Source organism: Chelonia mydas, chromosome 4 (assembly GCF_015237465.2).
Source record: "Chelonia mydas isolate rCheMyd1 chromosome 4, rCheMyd1.pri.v2, whole genome shotgun sequence".
Classification (NCBI taxonomy): domain Eukaryota; kingdom Metazoa; phylum Chordata; order Testudines; family Cheloniidae; genus Chelonia; species Chelonia mydas.
In genome coordinates this window covers 127,433,303-127,453,984 of record NC_057852.1, presented here as the reverse complement: position 1 = coordinate 127,453,984, position 20,682 = coordinate 127,433,303, and the positions used below count along the sequence as shown (strand labels likewise).

Sequence of the window (20,682 nt, the reverse complement as noted above, 5' to 3'; positions counted from 1 at the left end):
GAGGCGGGGAGCTCAAATGATGCCCCCATGCCCCCTCGCTTGGGCCAAAACTTTGAAAGGTCTCAATTCTGCCTTCTTCCTGTTCTCCTCCTCTCATGGTACTGCTCTGCTGCCTATCCCAATAAAGGAGAACGAACAACTTAAAATGCTTTGTTCAAAAATTTTAAGTAACATTTAACTTTCAAACGCCTGAACAGCAAAGGTAACTTTTCTTGTCTGCATAGTAAACACTGGCATTTTTATCTGTTTGAATAATCAAAGTGGTGCTTTCCATGCCTTCTTGGTTGCAAAGATTTGAACTGCTTCCTGCTGAAGATCCGCAGTCTGGTCCAGTTCATGCTCTGCTGAGATGGTTAGGCCCACCAGCGTCTCCTGTGTCACTGTGGAGCGTAGATGTGTTTTTATTAACTTCAGCTTGGAGAAGCTGCGTTCTCCACTGGCAGCTGTTACAGGAAGTGTTAGAAGTGTGAGCAGAGCAACAAAAGCATTCGGAAAGAGGGTGGTCATCCTAGTTGTGCACATATATTCCAGAACAGCCTTTGGAGTTGATCCTGCTGATATGTATCTTGAAAGGGCTTTCAGTTCATCACCTAAATCACTTGCATCAATATCGCGCATGTCATCATGTGTCAACACTGTCTCTAGTGCCCTGCATTGCTAGTGTAGGTGGTCTTTAGGTATAGTGAGGAGTTTTGGAGTATCAAATATACCAAATATGCTGCAAGAAATGTTCTTCAACTGACTGTATTGCACAATCTAGCACCTGGTTAAAGAATTCAACTTCGAATTGTTGTTTGGGGTCTCTTACGGGATTATCCCATGCCTCGTAATCAAAATGTCGTCTTCTTCGGTGACTCTTGTATTCTTGAATGGGTGGGAAAATAGCTTCAGTGTGAAATTCCTCTGCCAACTTCTGTGCACTTTTCAGAAAGTTTTGGAATCCCTCATCTGACCGGTAAGACTGTAGGTATGACTTTGCTTTGTCCACTTGTTCCATTGCTCCAGATATATCAAGGTGAACATCTTGGAGTCTCTTGCTTACAACATTTATTTCAAACAGTAGGTCATGCCACAACACTAAGCCACACAGAAATTTGAAGTTATGTATGTTTCTGGTGATTCCATTTCCCTCTGCCACTGGTCTCCCATGAACAGTTCCCGTCATAGCATTATCCTCCATAATGGCAACCATGGCATTATCTATCTTCCCAATTTGGAGTTTGATAGGCTTTATCGCCTCCACTTGACTTTCCCACCATGTGGCACTCAGTGGTTTCAGTGTCAGAGAGGCTGTTCCCAGATGTTGCTTCAAAATTTGCCATCGATGAGTTGATGCAGAGAAAAAATACATAGATGCTTTGAATTACATTAAAAAATTCAGGAGCCTCACTAAAAGCTGATGCTGCATCACTGGCCACCAAGTTCAATGAATGAGAACTGCAGGGGACAAAAAAAGCTCGAGGGTTTAACTCTCGGATCTGTGTCTGCACTCCTCTGTTCTTTCCTCTCATGTTGGCACCATTATCGTAGCCCTGACCTCTCATGTCAGCTATCGCAATGCCCGTATCTTCCAGCTTTTTGAGAAGCACATTTGTCATACCAGCTCCTGTAGTATCATCAATGTCAATAAATTCTAGAAAATGCTCTCTGACAGACACCATTGCAGGGACATTTTTCACTAGGTTCTGTTACAAAAACACATCATTAAAGTAATTTGTTCTGTATGGCTGATGTCAGGTGTGCAGTCCAGAATAACAGAGTAATATCTTGCTGACTTCAGATCTGCCACAATCTTCCGTTTGACTTTTGTTGCCAGTAACTGTATGATCTCATTTTGAATTGTTTTTCCAAGGTAGTGGTGTGTGTACATTTCTTAGGTGGTGACTCTTCTTAGATGCTCCTGGAGTACAGCACCAGACTTGGCCATCAGCTCCACAATTTTAAGGAAGTTTCCATTGTTTGGCACATACAGCTGATCTGAAGTGCCATGCAGTGCTAGGTTTTGGGTCGCAAGCGTTCTCATAATGGCAATGAGCCTTTTCAGAACATTTTGCCAGTAAAGAGACTCTGATGCAATCTTCTCTTGCTGCTGATCATCTATGGTGGCCTTTAACCTTAGTCTCATCTCAAGCTCTTTCCACCTATGGAATGCTCTCTGGTGACTTGCCTTCTCATGGCATGCCAGATTTCTAGCCAAAATTTTCCAGTCCTTTGTTCCTGTGGAACCCAATGTTGCTGGAACATTAGACTGGAAGAGTTTGCAACAAAAACAGTATGCAGCATTCTGGGTTTTTGAGTACAAACGCCATGGCCTCTCCACTTTGTCACCACTGGGGATTTCACGCCAGTAATGTGTTGGATGGAAACTTCTATTTTCATTGTCTTTGGGGAACGTGAAATTTTTCACTTGCTGTGGCCCATGCAGTACGAGGAAGTCCCTCAGGCTACTGCTCAAGTGGGTCCCCAGTCCTGGATCATCTAGACTTAAGGAACTAAACTCAGCAGCCGCTGTTTCTTGTGTCTCCACCCCACTCTTCTCTGATCTACACTTTTCTTCAGGAATGTGCATGGTTACGTCCATTTGAGATGGAGATATGGAGGCTGCAGTAGCTGCCAGGTCACCTGCACACTGACTAACTGGAAGATCAGGCATCTCCTTGCCACTCACGTCCTCACTGGGGCCGGAAGGCTCACTGTGAACATTTGTGTCTATGTATCTCAGGAGAGCTCCTTCCTGCTTAGCTAGAAAAGCTTCCTTTGCTTGCTCTCTTTTTCTGAATGCTGCCCCAGAGGGGCGTTTTCTTCTTTCACTCATGACTGCTGTTCTGTGCCAGCTATAGTGGCTCTCAACACTCAGTTGAAGGGGACAATAAGCAGGCTGGTAGCAGGGCCTGGGTGAGGGAAGATATCAGCGGCTTAAGGGCCTAACTGTCTCTTACTACTTCAGTTGACTGCCTGTTCTCCTCAGGTGGGTTCAGGAAAGCAGCAAGAAACAGGAAGGTCTCTGAGAAGCTGGTATTAATCAGTCCAGGTTCCTGGGGGTGCTAGTCCAGGCTCCTGGGAGTGCTAGAGAGGTACATAAGAGGCTCCTCCTCCTCCTCTCTCTCCCTGCAGCTCCTGCTGCTTTCTGTTATTCCCTCTTCTCCTGCCTGCCTGTTATGTCTCTTGTGCCCTCCTTCCTCCAGCACAGCACTCCACCATCTCTATCATCTAGAGCAGAGAGAATCCATGTGCACCAGCAGCAGACACAATTTTCTACACTCTGGGTCCTAGTGACGCCCCCCACACAGTCTGGCATCTGAGGTGGCCACCTCAGTTTGCCTCATGGTAAGGCCAGCCCTGTCAACAAGCTTGGGCTATTTTGAACCAGGACTGGGACAGAACATTCCAGAGGAAAAGGGGTCATCGCAGAGAATGCTCTGCTGGTAGCCCCATCTCTTCCCTACTGACAGCAAGGTGATGCAGCTCAAGTATGCCTGCTAATCTTTACTGGGGCAGCCTGTGTCGGGGTGACTTTTTGTGTAGGATAGCCTGAGGCCAGGGGTTCATCCTTTTACATGCTGGGAAGCATCCCCCTTCCCCCCTCCACTCTTTCCCCCATTTAACAGGTTGAGATCTCATTTCCTGGGCCATGTAGGGCTTCCTAGGTAAGAACCAACACCTTTAAGCTCCACCCAGAAGCCAATAGCAGACGTAGATCCTGGAGCACAAGTAAAATCTTCTCATGGTAAGATACTCTGCTTATCAAGCAGGTTGCTGCCTTCTGCACTGGCTCGAGCTTGGGAATGGGTTTGAGAGAGAGCCCTGTATAGCACACATTGTAGAAATCTGGTCCTGAGTGCCAAAGGTGGCCAGGTCTACATCCCAAAGAAAAGGCTGCAACCTTTGACCATATGCATATATAGTTTTGATCTCTGCCACTGTTTGATCAACCAGACCCCCAACTTGTGGACTCTGGTAACAGATGCTGGATAAAAACCTCAATCAGAGGAACTTGTATAATAGCTGCCAATACTTTGACTTGCTCTCCTCTCACTCACTGTCCCTGCTCGTCTTCTCAGGACTGAGCTTCAGCAAGCTCACTGTCATCCATATCTAGTCTCACCCAGACTTTGCATCTGCTTTACTCTACATCCCTTGAGGTGCTGTATGGCTTATTAGCACAGTAATAGCTGCATGGTGCTTTAAAAACCAATAAAAGGGCAGTTCTTGAGCTATGAGGAACTTACAGTTCTAAATTAGATTTAATGGTGGGGTGGAGAAGAATGGTGGGAAAAAGTCTAGGGGCTGGCAGGGTGGCAATTAAGAGTGAAATATTGTGAGATGAGCATTTTGGTGGCTCCTTCTTGTATTTAGGAAAAAATAATTCACTTTGTTAGTTTGTAGATGCTGTCCAGAAAGGCTTGGATGGGTGTCCGGGCAGGGAGAGGGGGAGAGTTAGTAAGGTACTAGTTGAGTATTAAATATGCCCAGTTTGTGACCTGAGGATGATCTTATTTCGTGCGTGTGCGCGCTGGGTAGCGCAGGTGGTGTGTCTGACTGTTTCTGCAGTGATCTATTTCTAATAAAACTTGTTCTCTCTAGCTGGTCAGCTGTCTACAGATGATTTAAATTCTCTCATTGCCCATGCTCATCGTCGTATTGACCAGCTCAACAGTGAACTGGCCGATCAGAGAGTGAGAGAACAGCAGCACATTGAGGCAGCCCTGGAAAAGCAAAAACTGGAAGATAAGAGAGCACTTGAGACAGCAGTGGCAAAAGCACTAGAGCATCGCAAAAGCGAGATCCAGATCGACCAGGACAAAAAGGTACAGTAAGTGTAGGGGAATTGGTCCTCCCATGCTGCTGCTTTCCAGTATGTTTTCTGCCTGCAGTGGAATTCACCAGTGAAGTCTGATATCTTCCAAGCCGCAAACTAATAGTGTGGCAGCTGGCTAGAAAACAGGAATATAGCTTTGGACATTGAGGCTTGATTCTCAAATGTGTGTGCAAATTAGGCTTGTAGGGTAAAACTTTCAACAGCCTGTGAGTCACTTAAGTACTTTTGAAAATGTTCCATGCAGTTGCATAGTCAGCCATAGCTATTACACACAAGTATTGGGTATTTGTATTCGTATATGGTCAGCAAGCTGTAGAGAGTGCTTGCAAACAGGACTGGAAATCTTGCATGTGTGCACTTCTGAAAAGCAGGGTGTAATCTTGGCTGTACTGAGGTCAACAGCAAAACTCCCATTAGCTTCAGTAGGGCCAAGATTTCACTCCCGGTTCTGGTTGTCCAAAGCTGCATTCTGATTGAGATCTTCGGATCCCCCCCCCAATTTGTTTTAATTGAGCTGTTTGGATCCAGGTTGTTGTGACATTTGAAGAAAAGGGAAAACCGTAGAAATCCCAATTGTTCAATGAACTAAAAATAACTAGTGACCAGGGCTAGCTTGAGTGAACAGTTCACTGACAGGAAGCTCATTACAAGAAAGAACTAGAAGCCTGTTGACTTCTCATGTGACTCATTATTGCAAAAAACATTCAGGGATTGGGAAAACATACAGCCACGCCTGAAATAAATGTGTCAAGTTTATAAGCAGCTAATCTGACACTATGTGTATAGCTTGAAATAAAATAATGGGGATAGAGGAGGGGAAAAAAAGTAGAAGCATTTTAATTTGAGACCTGATGGGGGAAATTTTAGAATTTTTTTATGTATACTTTTATCTGAGCAATTTTATTTTTCATGCATGTCTAAAATTAAAAGCATGCACTGTTAGCTGTCTAGCAAGTGTAATCACTGGTTACTAGCATTATGGGCTTTTAGCCATTAGAAAGACAAACCAACAGAGCAAGAGAACTTTCAAGGTGTCTCTAAAACGCTGTTAATTTAAAAAATGTAAAGTTGTATAGTCTCTTCATAAAAAGCTCAGTGATGTCAGGAATATGTCCTCAAGAAAATTATTGTTGGGTTAATTTTAAGTAACATCACCCTGGCTATCAGCAAGCAGTTGGGAGATGAAGGCTTATAGCAAGTGCCTGTTTATGTACAGATAGAAGAAGTCCGAGAAGTAATGGAGAGTGAAATGAGGACCCAGCTCCGCAGGCAGGCAGCTGCTCACACCGATCACCTGAGAGAGGTTCTGAAGATCCAAGAACAGGAACTCAAGCTGGAGTTTCAGCAGGTGAGGGAGGGGAGATCTATAATGAAATGGCCAGGGACTACATGGCATGGTATCCAGTTTACTGTGATAGCCTTGCGAGATGCACATCATGTAAGGGTCCCACTGGACAGCAGTCTTACAAATGCATCCTTCAGTACGCTTTAATTCAGGCCAATTATACTGAAAGGGGATAGAATACACAAACTCTTTGATCACTTCAGGTTCTATTCCTTTTAATCTTTTTGATGGAAGAGAGGATTTGCTGATACTAAACAGCAAGTGCAATAGTATTTGGCCCTACTCTCAGGTTAGGGTGCCTGATTGCCCGGGCGATGTTGTATTTACTATAATATGCGTTGTCTTTGGAAGGCATACAATAAACTGATCTGTGGTATTGTGTTCTAAAGGGTATAATTTTGATCTCTCTCCATGAAGTATTTGTTTATGTATTTGTTTACAGTGGTACTAGATTTATGTTAGGTTTCTTGTTTCAGAGCTTGTCTGAGAAGCTCAATGAACAGGAAATGCAATTCAAACGCCTTACTCAGGAACAACTTGACAACTTCACTTTGGATATCAACACAGCCTATGCCCGGCTGAAAGGAATTGAGCAGGCAGTAGAGAGTGAGTACTGGAAAATGGGGCAGAAACATTTTGTAATGACTGTGATGTATCAGAGCACAATCCAGACTAGTGGGGCACTGTGTCAACCATGCACCCAAGATTGCAGGGTCTTACAATACCTTGCTGTAGTAGTTCCTGCTTGGGCTGCTCACAAACAGCCTTCTAGCATGCTGGCCATACCCTCTGTGTTTGTGTAACTGCAGACTGCCAGCTATACGCTGGTTTTCACCAGGCTTGATTCTACTGCAGGGTGACCCCAATATTTACCCCCCCCCCCCCCAAGTCCCGGATCAGATCTTCCTCCAGAAATGTTTGTCCTTTACTGCCCAGCCCTTTCCTGGACAGTACAACTATATTTAGTCTGTTATTCCTTGAAGGCAATAATATGCCATCTTATTTTAAATGGAGTTACCCAAGCACTTCAACTTAAACACAACTGGATTAGATGAAACAGTAAAAAGTTTATTAACTACAGAGAGATTTTGAGTGAGTCTAAGTGATGAGGCACAAAAGTCACAAATGGTTACAAGGAAAAAAAAAAAAGGTAAAACCCTGACTAGTATCTAGTTAAGAAACAATCTGGGTTGCAAAGCAAACTTTCTCACCACATGCTCCAGTAGATTACTGACCAAACTTTCAGGTCTGGACCCCTGCCCCAGAGTCCAACGGCTCTTTCCTTTTGTCCTCTCAGGTGTGGAGAATGTGGTTTGCGGGCGGGGGTTGTCCCTTGAGGTGTTTGTCCCTCTTGAAAAACATTTCCAGCTGAGACCTGGGAGTCAGACTCTATGTGGAAGACTATTCCCTGCTGGGGTTTTATTTTTCACTTGTTTGAACTTCCTTTGTTTTCCCTCCATGCTTGATGACGTTTATTGCTTAAATGCAAAGTAAGGCAAGCACACATTTCTTCCTTTGTTTAGGACAGACCTGACTTCTGTCTGGTCAGGGCTGTGGGGTTTGGAACCTGTGTTAACATCATACAGGGGAATCTTATAACTTCACATACAATGTTGCCACACATTTTACCAGGACAATATTGACCAGCAAATTGTGAGGTATCATTTGAAAACTTAGAAGGAATACTCTGTACAAAGATTATTACAGTAGTGTGTAGGGTCTGAACATAGGGGTGTATTTCATCACAGTGACCCAAGATTGATGCCTAAGCACATATTGGTCACATAAGTAAGTGGCCTGTTTTTCCTAACGGTGCTGAGCACTTCCGCTCTAGTTAGCGGATTCAAAGAGACTATAACCCTCTGCCAAAGTGTACTTGTGGAGAAGTAGCTCTCCTGTTTTTGAAGAGGCTGGCTTGATCAAGACAGCTCAGGGATAATAACAGGTGTTGCACACCTCACTTCAGCAGTCAAACCCAATATTATCCTGAACTGCTGTTAAGCCAGCCCATCCCACACCTCCAAAAGTAGATGGTGCTCTCTTTGGAAGTGCTTGTTAATGTGTTAAACTGGCCTATGAGGGTGCAGATCTTTATAGTTACTTTACTTTGATGTGGCAGTCTCTCTCTCTCACACACACACGTCAATGTCAGTCTACAAAAACCTCCTCTCTGGGTTTATTCTGCAGGCCACGCAGTTGCTGAAGAAGAAGCCAGAAAGGCACATCAGTTGTGGCTTTCAGTTGAGGCTTTAAAATACAGTCTGAAGACGGCATCTGGGGATAGTCCCACTGAGCCACTGGAGTGCGCAGTTGAGGCCATCAAAGCCAATTGTTCTGACAATGCATTTACCGAAGCCTTAGTGGCAGCTCTCCCCCAAGAATCTTTGACCCGGGGAGTCTATAGTGAAGAAGCACTCAGGGCACGTTTCTGCACAGTCCAAAAACTGGCAAAAAGAGTGGCCATGATCGATGAAACCAGAAACAGCTTGTATCAGTACTTGCTCTCTTACCTACAGTCGCTTCTCCTGTTTCATCCTCCGCAACTGAAACCACCTGCTGAGCTCAGCCCTGAAGATCTGGACACATTTAAATTACTATCCTATGCTTCATATTGCATTGAACATGGAGATCTGGAGCTGGCAGCTAAATTTGTCAACCAGCTGAAAGGGGAGTCTAGGAGAGTGGCACAGGATTGGCTGACTGAAGCTCGAATGACCCTGGAAACGAAACAAGTAGTAGATATCCTGACTGCATATGCCAGTGCAGTGGGATTAGGAACAACTCAAATGGATTGATCTAAGCTAGGGATCTATACTATACTTGTGGAAGCAGCCTAATGCAGAATTGTTTAAGTGCTGGGAAAAAATCAAATGATCTGTAAAGGGTTTGCAAACCAGGACCTTGGAAGGGGTATAAATGAGTTATGTCACAAACCACAGGTACCGTCCTGTTTCCTTGCACTGAGCTGACTCTCACCACTTGTTATATTTGTCTTGGTTTCAGTCGTTATCATGACAGGAAACACCAGGATGCTTTCTCTGCAACTTGTGTAGCCATTTTCCAAGTTGTACTGATTTGGCTTGTGATCCAGCCAAAATGTTTGTAACCCACCATTATTGATTTGCCAGTTGGTGCCGTTGAATAAAACAAGATGTAAAACCCATGTCTCTTCTATTATTCAATTCTCTTGCTTAAATCTGTTACCAAATAGAAACTTTCTGCATTTGCTCCTTGTTTGTATCAGCTATCTCATATGCACATAGGAGGAAGATGAGATTGCAGCATCCAGAGAAGATCATGCAAGGGTTGGTAGTGGTGGCCTGAAACTGATGGTGGCAAATAGCTACCACATCTCTTGGTAACTGTTAGTATATATTCTTGTTTTCAGGGTGTAGGAATTTCAATTTATACCATCACTAGCCCTTGCCTTTTACCCTACATAGTATAACTGCTGATGCTATTTCTTGCAGTTGTATTTTAAATCCTTGTAGTGCCAGGTTAGGTGCATAATCTAGAATTAAAATATCTTCGTGCTTGGGCAATTACAAATACACATCCTCTCACTGTATAAGGAAATACTTTAATTTAGTAGTCTGTTAAACAGCATGGTCTGTAGTTAGGACAGGAAGTTTCCAGATGTGTGCATAGTATCATTGACAATGAATTGGTTTAACCAGAAAACATCTTGAAAAATATTTAAAACTCATTCTGTGCCTCTATCATGATAGATATATCTAAGTATTGATCACACAAAAAACACATTCAGACTTGCAAGAAACTTCTGCTAGGTTTCCTGAATGCCTCCCTGTTCTGCATGTTTAGGGCTCATTAGTGGTAAGGAACTTTCCTCCCTATGTTTCACTTTGAAGTGTAATGTTAATCTGGATAGAATGTATCAGCTCTCTTTAACTTGCCTAGAACCAACCACATTCATCAGTATCTCATGCAAGGTGTCCTGCCAAACAAACGACAAATTTATTTACAAAACATACAACAGATTTACACCGCTTACTGTATTTCAGTTCCAACATGGAAGATAGTGAAGTATACCTGTTCAAGCCTTTATTTACCCTTATTCCATATGAACTAGTTAAAATATCAATTTTTCCTGTCATTTCTGGCATGTTTTATTATATATTTCTGCATGGTTAACTTTGCCTTGTGTTTTAGAATCAAAGAGCATAGAAGTGGGATATTTACTTAGAACAGATATCTACAACCCTATCACAATTAATTCACATCCCTATAATGTTGGCATTCCAATTCTCACCAACAAAAATTGCTATTTACTTTCGGCTTCAAACATTTGGAAAGGCTTTTGTGGGCTTAGCAGTACTCCTATAGGAAAATCGCAGTTATACTGACTGCTCTATTTCAGCTTTACATGAACTTAAGACCAGTGGCTGAATAATACAGTAGGAATCTAAGCTACTACTGTAACACTCTAGCTCTGTCCTCATGGTTGACAGATCCAAGCAAGACTGGGTGACATGTGAAGGCCAGCCATTCCCTCCACTGGCTGAGAAAGTTAGAAACAACTGGCTAGTTCCTTGCACTATTTTTTTAGTCTAGCTGTAAAAATGGCAATGGGAAGACAGGACGAAAGAAAAGTTTCCCTCATTTTGCTTAGGCTAATCAAGTGTAATATGGCAGAGACTCCTGTATTACTATGCTGGTAGCTATAGAAGTGATCAAAAGGATGTTACCTATGAAAATGATTGATTTGTGCCTTGAGGTTCTTCATACTACCCAACTGTGATCTTCTTCCATGAAAAGATTCATCATCTCAGAAGGCAGATTAAAAGACTGACAAACTCCCTCTTCCCACAGTGGAGCCTGGGAGGGTAAACACTATCCTTTGGAGTGGGTGTGTTACGACAACATAATCCTAGTGATATCAGTTAAACAGAACCATCAAGCTTCTCAAGGCAGCACTGCCCCTGCATGCTAGAAGATAAGGTCGCAGTAGGCCTCTGCTGGAGGGTAGAAGCAGCATCTTTGAGTACACCAGCCATGTACATTTTAAGGTGAGAATCACACCCCCAGCTTGCAGGGTAGCTGGAGCCTTAGAGGCTCATAGTAGAACAGCTGTCACAGCCCATTCCTGAACCCAAGAGGGGAGAGGTACCATAAGCAAGCCCCTGAAGGAGTCTTCATAGATCAGCTCCATTATGCTGCAGAGTAACTTATAACACTTAGACTGATTGCACAGGGCTAGTAAGAATGTTTCATGTAACATGGTGAAACAGTAACTGAGGCTGTTTAAATTCACAGACTAAGTCAATAGAAAACAGGTAATTGTCCCAGTAAGGTTCATGTAGATGTGGTCTAGTCCTTAACCATGTGTCTCCTCTCTACCCCCTGGACAAGTCACTAGAGGAGCATTTACCAGGGAAGAATTTCCATTGTCTCTCCTAGCTGGCTTGAGGGTAGTAGTGGAAGGAGAGGTATCACTGCAAGCAGAAGAGTACAAGCCTCTTATTCCTAGTGTCCTTTGGTCTGTCACGTCCAATGGAAGGAGAGATGTGAAATCATTCATGCAGCTTTCCAAAGCAGCCCACACAGGCCCTAGTAGTGAGAAACTACTCCCATTCTTTGTTACACAGGGAAAGCTAGAGAAAAGGGTCCTAGTCGCTGTCGCTATCACTGCTGTCACTGCTTTCGGGATCAGCATCTTCCAGAGCCTTCCTGGGGAGAAAAGGTGCAATTTAACTTGTGACACTGTTACAGAAAGGACAGTTCAATGCCCACTAAGCTGCTTCCACCTATCCATACTCCTCCCTGGTAGATAGCTCCCTTCCAGAGGGAAATGAAGGAGACCACCCGCTCGTAAGGCTCATTTTGTAGCAGGAGAAGCAGGCTGGAATAGGAGCCAGGCCAGATTGGGCCTCGAGGAATAATTTCAGTTCTGCAGTGCGACTTTCAGAGTAAGGGTTTCCTTTCCTTTATTCTAAGAAACTAAGCTGACGAAGCCCACTGGAAGCATTATCTACTGGTAACGTCTCTGAGTCACTGAGCTGAGAGAAGACAGCATGTATTTTCAGATGTGGCTTGGGTGCCCAACTAGACACCATCCAGGCTTTGATTTTCCAAGGTTGGGTGCTCAGCACTACCCGATAAATGAGTTCCTTTTAAAGATGGTCTCACACTGGGCACCCAAAAATCCCTAGTCACTTCAGCCCATTTTTGGGGGGTCGGGCGGTGTTACTCTGACTAGACACAGAAGGGCCAGATTTTTATACAGTCATTTAGGCAACTAAAGATGTAGACAAAGTCTCACAATGGTGTATATCTGCAGCTATAGGTGCCCAAAGTGCCATCAAATGCAGCTTCACTGTATCTCTGTTCAGTTTTCCCTGGTTTTGAGGATCCGTCTCTCAGCAACAGGAAACAGGAGGGTTTTTGTTGTTTTTAAATGAAGTTATATAGTAAAACTACACCCAGGCAGGAGACTCACTAATCACTTTGTAAGGAGAGTGATCACTTTAGATAAGCTATTACCAACAGGAGAGTGGGTTTGTGTGTGTGGAAAAAAAAAGGGGGGGGGGGGGGGAGGAGGGAGAAAACCTGGATTTGTGCTGGAAATGGCCCACCTTGATTATCATACACATTGTAAGGAGAGTGATCACTTTAGATAAGCTATTACCAGCAGGAGAGTGGGGTGGGGGGAGAGAAAACCTTTTGTAGTGGTAAACACCCATTTTTTCATGGTCTGTGTGTATAAAAATCTTCTGTACTTTCCACAGTATGCATCCGATGAAGTGAGCTGTAGCTCACAAAAGCTTATGCTCAAATAAATTGGTTAGTCTCTAAGGTGCCACAAGTACTCCTTTTCTTTTTGCGAATACAGACTAACACTAATAACTAACATGCCTTAGTTACTCTGAAACTAATCACTTGAATCTAATCACCTTAGTGAAGAAAGGTGCTAAATTACAAGTGGTAGGAGTAAAGCCTGGGATTAACGTTTGAGGTTTTCTGCAACCGAGGAGGACTGGCATGATGCTTACAGCAAAGCTGTGTGTGGCCTTCTGAAAGCCAACTCTCCCGTAAGCCATTCACACAGAGGGACACAGACTTTCCTAGTTACTGCTGACAGTAGATATGGAACAACAAATACATAAAATAATCCATCTTACTTCCGTTCTTCAGACAGTTCAAACTCCTCTATCACCCTCCTTGCAAGCTTTGCAGTTGTAGGTAGACTGAAGGCAGCAGCCAACTTCACTAGTTCAACCGCCTGATCTGGAGTGTTGCTTTGTTTAGTGCAGGTCAAGACCTCGTTCATCACCTTGTCACTGCAAGTGAGAAGCAAAGAGTGAATGCTCTGCAGAGCCAGAGATGTCTGGGTTGGGAAGCAATAGGCTGAACTCCAGTGTGGGGGTGTCCACAGCACACACAAGCCCTCAGGAATTAACTTCACTTGCTGCGTTTCAATGCTTAGGAGATTTTCAGAACCGTTCAGCCCGGGCCTAAGTGCTCTCCTGGAAATCAGTGGGAGTTTTAGCTTTGCCTTTAATGCAAGTAGTTAGGCCAACACTTCTGAAAACGCCCTCCCTAACTGAGGAACACACGTTACTATACATGTGACCATGTGCGGAACCTCCTCACCCACACCCATCCCATGCTGGGCAGCGCCTCTCAGTGGTGGAGACAGAGTTACAGGAGCTTAGGGTTAAGTGGCGTTATTTTTGAGCCCTGTTTACAGATCGTTCTCACAGCCAGCCCCTCTCCCATTACTGGCTGACAAGGAGTTAGAGCATCTTGCTTGAACAATACCAGAGGCAGTGCTCAGAGCTGAGCCCTCTAAATGACAGGCAGAGCCCTAGTCTGTTGTAGGGAGCTGCCTGTAAGAGTGGGTATGGGGGAAATTTGCCTTCTCTACCTTCCCCAACAAGCTCAGCATGGGGGGGGGGGGGGGCCACAAAGAACAGCAGGCTCCAGCTCTGTTACTTCTGGAAAGCTGCCAGTCTGGCAGAGCTCTTAAGGTGGTTGGCCAGGCTCCCTCCTCTCCTACTGGAGGTTCCACATGTTGCTGATGGGGAAGAGGAGCGTCTTCAGCAGCTACCAGAGAGATGAGTAGGACAAGGGGGTGCAGCTAGGCCACTTAAACTAAAGGAGCCTTTTCCTGTTCTACTGGCAGCTCTCAAGGAGCAGCTTCCCTCCCAACACATTCAGAGCTGGTGGCCACTGAGGACTAGCAGCCATGCTGAAAACTTCAGAATTCTCCTCCCTCCCCTCAGCACAGATTCCTGCTGGGGCTCTGACTTCGCACATCAGCTCAGGGGATTCCACTAGTGCAAGTGCTTTGAGACATACATATGCAGGTGTATGCGTGGAATTAAACACGCAACAGCTCCTTCCTATACAATACCTAATTCCCACTGCAAGCGTATCTAGGCAGACTGGCTGTAATTACTAGAACTGATGCTTGGTCAGGACACCAGGGCCAACACAGACTCCCGTTGTAAGAATCAGCACCCTCCCCCCGCCCCCAAATAATTTTCTGAGGTAAAGATCACGCTGGTTTAAACCTGTTAATTTCTCTTAGGAGTTAAAATTTCTATTTTTAAATGAAGCTTCTTTCTAGAGCTTCTCAAAAGGTACTTAACCCCCCCCCCCCCACTCTGGTCCGTTTCATTTTGAATGCTCTAACAAACATGTACAAACTGTAAAGTGATCCGTTCAGGAGCTGGTGTGATCTGAAGAACTCCAGAAGCCAGTAGGAGTACCTATTGCTTTCAGCTAGAGCGTCGAATGCTAAGTATGCTAAAATCAAAGACCATCAATCTTAATATAAGAATGGCCATACTGGGTCAGACCAATGGTCCACCTAGCCCAGTATCCTGTTTTCTGACAGTGGCCAATGCCAGGTGCTTCAGAGGGAATGAACAGAACAGGCCAATTTATCAAGTGATCCATCCCCTGTTGCCCATTCCCAGCTTCTGGCAAACAGAGGCTAGGGTCACTTCGGGGTGATGTTGGCTGGGAGAGTCTCAGATAAGCTGCTCTCCGTTTCTAGTGGAGAATTAATCTGGCCCCACACTGAGCTGTTGGGCTTGTTTGACAACACACTCTGAGCTGTTGAGCCGATTCAATTATTTTATTACCCATATCTCAAGAGTCTGACACAAGGGGGGGAAAAAGTCACAGCATCCAGAATTTTAAGGTTTCAAGGATCTCATTCAAACCAACCTCTGCCCCTTGACCATGTCCTGGGGCAGAAAGAGCTCTCAGCACAGGCTTTATACTGGGTAAATGAAGAAACCCTCCCACACTCACCAGGGAGGCCAACACCCAAATGGAAAGTATTGAATTTAGGAATTCACTTAGGAAGTGAAGGTGTGAAAATCACACTACAACTGCTACCGTCACCTAGAAACACAGTGCAAGACCTCAACCAACGTAGTGTGTGAGATTTGCCACCTGAAGTCGGACCACTAAATGAACTCACCTGGGGACTCTATTGTTTTTTTTGAAAAGCTCCAGCATGTTCCTGTTTGAAGACGAAGGAAAAAAACAACTGAGGTTATAATGTCAGTCTCATTCTAAGATAAATGTCTGCTTGGAACACCTGTAAAGGTCCTTCATGAGAACCACCTTCACCACAATTTGGAATAGACCCTTCAATATGGTCTGCTCTCTCACCAATATGTGGAAAACACTCATTAAGGAAGGAGTTCTACGGTATACACATTTTGAAATATTCACTGATTTTATCTTCAGACTAAAATGAGTGATTAATTTATGTCTGCCTTAGTCTTCAATATACTAAGAAAAATGTCACTGCAGGCATATATGCGGAGTGTGCTCTTAAAAAACCCATTCGCTTTTCAAACATTAAAACAGATGCAAATGTACAACTTTATATAAAGGCACCCACCTCTTGGCCTGTTCCCGAACGTATTGATTTAAGTGAATCAATGGGAGATTTTACTTTAATGGGAGTTGGATCAGATCCCAAAATTGCGGATTGGACATTTGAAGCAACAACATTATTTTGAATTGAACCTCTGTATTATGGCAAAGTTAGAAGTCTCCAAAAAAAAAAAAAAAAAAAAAAAAATTACAATGCTCACAGACACTATTTTCTTTGGTGCATTTACAAGACACCTGGCAGCATAAAGCATTTTGCATGCAAGTGAGTAGAATATTCTCTGTGCCAGCTACCATATTTACTTCTAGGTCATCTTATTGAGTGGAAGACTGTAACCTTAAACTAGTCAGCACCAAAGAGGGGACAAACGTCAAGTAAAAATTCCAGAATTTAGCAGGTTTTTTCCCATTTACAATAGAGTTTAAAAGCATCTGCACATCACAGTCTGAACTGGAGATATCAAGGATGCAAGCAGGACAAGAATTCATAGCAGCCACACACTTACCAGGCTTCTTGGATTCTCCCCACCCTTGAGAACAGAATGGCAATGTTACCCAGAGCACTTGCTGTCCACCCTAAAGGGACCTGGTTCCTCTCTCGAGTTTCAAAAATAGATTTGATATCTGCAGCACAGTTGGCAAATGACATCTGAGTCTGTGAAGAGATTACTCTATTAGCACCCAAACAGCTAACTTGTGGGGCATCTGGTTTACCAGTGAATTGTCTACCATGCTTTCAGCATCAAAAACACACCTCTTTTGTAGGAAGACAGCTCCACCAGAAAGCTCTTAACTGGACGATTTTTAAGCACCACTGCAACTGTAAGTCACTGTATACTAAGGCAAGAAAGGGGAATACTACCAGGTGACGTTCGGAAAGCTGCAGCAAGCTGCTTCACAATAAACCATTGGGGCCGGGCATGTTATGAGCATCTACATTTGCACATTTTTTAAAAGTAATCTCAATGGAGGAAATTTTCAAAAGGCACAAATGGCAGCTATGCATCTCACTCTCCTTGAACGCCAGTGAGAGTTATGGAGCTAAATGTCATTGGTTTCCCCCAGGGAAAAACAGCTTTTCTCAGAGTAAGTCAGATGTATATAGTCTGTAGATTTCTTGATCTTACAATTTTTGAGTCATCTTGAGTCAAGTTCATTTCTGGTTTAACTCCACTGAAGTCAATGGAGTTATATCAAGACGGTGGAATTTGGCTGCTCATCTCTACAAAGTCAGAGATGACAAACCCAACATGGCCCAGAGAGAGACCAATTTCATTCTAGGACAGCGAGATCTATTCATTGTGCACGGTCAGATTTGGAGCCTGAACCCCTCTCCATTTACAAGAAAATTAGTTGCTGGCAGGGCGTTCTCATGAGGGACCCACCCAAGTACTGGAATTCACCACCCTGGTCCCCAACAGGTCTAACGTACTGATTGTCAGGGCATGCTGCAAAGCCCATCTTTTTTGAGGATGGAGGCGCATGTTGAAAGCTGATGCAGGTTTTTGGGAGGATGCTGAGCTTATTTGCCATATACTGAAACCTCAAACTAATAAAGGTGCCTAGAACCCTTAATAGGAACTTTAAATTAATCTAAATATATAGGCTTGTATTATTTGTGATCTCTATGCAGTGAATGGAAATCTAGGATTCTCTACATGATGGTTCTAGTTACTCTAATACTTTGCACTTAGTGTTAAAAAAAACAAAATAACCCCCCCAATGGACAGTAAAGTCAGGGTGACAATTTCACCCTCACTGGTCACTTCATGAGCCTCACCTCCTGAGGGTGTATCTCCCTGGCCATCAGAGCCAACACCTCCTCCAACAGTTCAGGTCTGTTGCTAAGCCCAAGCTGTTTGATCTCTGATTGAAGGAAGAGAGTGGTTAGCAATGGTGCCATTACTGCATCGGACACCCAACATTCCCTCCCAAGGAGCAAGCAAGACAATTTTTAATAGTACATTTAAAGAGCAGCTCAGATGTAGGCACCACTCTCATGTAAATGTTCTCACTTTTCCCACCACATGCAGGACAAAAACATTTACATTCAGCTCCCATAATGCAGCTGAGGTCCGTACCCCTGCGCCAATCATCATTGCCGTTTTAAAGGAAGAGCCATGTATTTTTCCCTTCAACGAATACTTCCACTAGTTGTACAACCTCTGTTGTCCACCCTCCCTTTAATCACCATACTAAGATGTCCTGATGTTGCATTGTGAGACTATCATGGCTGTGAGCTTGTGTTCGGAAGATGCAAGCAGGACAAACATCACAGCAGGATGACATTGTACTGCAATAGTTTGTGGCTCTCACCATGGAGGCATTTAAATGGCTCTTCAATGACTAGTATGCTGCCTTAACCCTTTTAGCAGATGAGCTGTATGGGCAAGCCTTAGGTTACCATAAGGAAGCAAGAAACCAAGCTACCACTAACCTTTCCAAATCTGAGGGACCATTTCCAAATGGTTGGCTGTGTCCAGTGCTTGAAGGAGATCCCACATTACTTGAGCATTTGGGTAGAAGAGCTGATGAACAGAGACAGCAGTTTAGCCTGGTAGGATTGCCTTGCTCTTCCAGATTTATATCGTAAACATGAATGCTGCCCAGATACATGGAAATACCATCTTACCGAAGGGACCAGTTCTTTATACCACTTCAATATGACATCAAGTTGTTCCATCATACACAACAGAGTAAAGAACCTTGCACTGCAGAAAAGGGAAAAAAATGCAGGCTATCAGAACTTGGTAGTAATTAGACTGGCTGAAATGGACATAAGCAGGACCTGTAAATAGCAATGCTCAGATCTGAATGAAGTAACATTTCCATGACTAGCATGAAATTGGACATTAAACACAATCAGCTTTAAAAAAGTAATGTTTTTGGTCGGTGTGACCCTAAGAACCCTCAATGCCATCTAGCAAAGGGTTCACTGTTCTGTAACAGCAACTCCTATCAGGCCTGACAAACTCACTACACCTAACACACTGCTCTCATAGTATTTACCCAGAAAGGGTCGTGAGGTGTCTAATGGAAGCTTATGTCATACTGATCCTCCTAATCATTGTGTGATGTATGTACGGGTGATATTTAAGAAGCTGTATGTACATACTTAAAATATGTTTAGAATCTGTGTCCTAGGCAGAGCTGACAAGCTGGTTTTGCCAGACAAAGGGATGTGGAATTACCTATCCACTCTGCCTCTGATGGAAATTAAGCCAACACAAAGCAAGCCCCATTTGCATGAAAAGTCAACAGGAATAACAGATTGTTGAGGGGAGAGAAGGAAAAGTCAACTCAGAAGGGGAGAACACCCCAGAGTCCGAACCTCAGGGAGTTGTCTGACTCTGTGGACAAAAACAATGCATTTGGGGGTATAAGGTGGCACCAGAACCCCTCCTGCCCTTGAAGGGGTAACCAGACAGTGTGGTTGCATTCATGGAAACAGGATCTCAACCAACCTAGGCTCAAATACTGCAGAAAAGGCTTAGCTGAGACAAGACTACCTTAGACAAGGATTATTTGCAGTGTTTTTGTAGCTGTGCTGGTCCCAGGACAAGAGAGACAAGGTTGGTGAGGTAATATCTTTTATTGTACCAACTTCCGTTGGTGAAAGACAAGCTTTCAGGCTCCAAGAGCTCTTCTTCAGGTCTTTACACAAGGACTTCAGCCTGTTACGTGTCAGTCTCTAGAAAGAATGTTACAACTTTTGCTTTATTTGTAACCTGTTGTTCTTAGTATCCTTGATCATTGTCTCTTAAAACTTAACTTTTATTAATCAATTTATATTTGTTTTCACTATAAATAGATTACAGTGCTATATTGTTATATTGGAGCTGATACTCAGCTGAATCAAACAAGCTGGAGTGTTTATACTATTTCCTTGGGTGCAGCAAACAGGTTAATTTCTGTGACTGTCCAGTGACACGGGCCGGACACTAGAGAGGAATGTTCTGCAAGGGGGTTCAGGCATTGGGGAACAAAGCAAAGTTAGAACTGGCAGAGTCCTGAGGAGAATGCTTGAGTGGGTGAAAGGCTGGTGGTGTGCAGGAGCTGGCACCCAGCTACCACAAAAGAGACTCCCACAAGGCAGGGGGTAGCAAGGTGACTCCCAGTCCTGGGCATCCAGAGAGAGTGTCACAGTGGGAAAGAACTTTTAGGGTTGATGTAAGTGGTAGGACTGGTTAGAATTAGGATGCAAATATCCATCTTGCCTTGCAATATACTAGTTTCAATATCCAAAGTCTAGGTATCTCTTCCATGTAACTGCAGATTAATGTTCACATAGAAATGGATGGAAAGTGAACTTGTGCCAACAGCCAGATCAGAATGTAGGTCAAAGAGCAGTGAAACACTATCATCCTACTCCTCCTACCATGGTGTAACAACCCCCACTCCCCAAGTGTTCCCCCAATTCATTGACAGGAAGATCCATGCACTTTGTTAAAACAGCCAAAACCCTGCCCTTTTAAACTTGTTAGAACGGTTTCATTGGTACAGTATCCAGAATAGGTGAACACAGAGAAAACATTTTTGCCCTATAGATAAGAAACAATTTCTAAGAATAGTAACAGAATATTTTTGTGAGCTGGTGATTGGCCAAGAAACTACTTCACTTTTGCTTTACTCAACAGACTGT

The 20,682-nt window shown here is 43.8% G+C and overlaps 2 protein-coding genes and 1 non-coding gene across 11 annotated transcripts in view; 1 reads left to right on the top strand and 2 right to left on the bottom strand.

The window, feature by feature from the left end:
* IMMT (inner membrane mitochondrial protein) overlaps positions 1-9,327 on the top strand; it is a 39,172-nt gene extending 29,845 nt beyond the window's left edge. For all 9 annotated transcript variants that reach the window (XM_043544868.1, XM_043544867.1, XM_037898279.2 and 6 more), the window contains 4 exons: positions 4,585-4,808; positions 6,036-6,167; positions 6,641-6,770; positions 8,352-9,327. In XM_043544868.1, coding sequence (XP_043400803.1) covers positions 4,585-4,808; positions 6,036-6,167; positions 6,641-6,770; positions 8,352-8,959 — 1,094 coding nt within the window. In that variant the 3' untranslated portion in view covers positions 8,960-9,327. The remainder of the gene's footprint in view (positions 1-4,584; positions 4,809-6,035; positions 6,168-6,640; positions 6,771-8,351) is intronic.
* Positions 9,328-9,724: 397 nt separating this feature from the next.
* PTCD3 (pentatricopeptide repeat domain 3) overlaps positions 9,725-20,682 on the bottom strand; it is a 39,868-nt gene continuing 28,910 nt past the window's right edge. The window contains exons 18-24 of the mRNA XM_037898282.2: positions 18,673-18,751; positions 18,478-18,568; positions 17,821-17,906; positions 16,547-16,695; positions 15,619-15,660; positions 13,304-13,462; positions 9,725-11,852 (exon numbers count right to left, since the gene is read on the bottom strand). Of these exons, the coding sequence (XP_037754210.1) occupies positions 11,792-11,852; positions 13,304-13,462; positions 15,619-15,660; positions 16,547-16,695; positions 17,821-17,906; positions 18,478-18,568; positions 18,673-18,751 (667 nt within the window). The 3' untranslated portion in view covers positions 9,725-11,791. The remainder of the gene's footprint in view (positions 11,853-13,303; positions 13,463-15,618; positions 15,661-16,546; positions 16,696-17,820; positions 17,907-18,477; positions 18,569-18,672; positions 18,752-20,682) is intronic.
* LOC114020364 lies at positions 18,014-18,145 on the bottom strand. Its single transcript, XR_003565204.1, has one exon. It is a non-coding gene; the product is annotated as a small nucleolar RNA SNORD94 (small nucleolar RNA).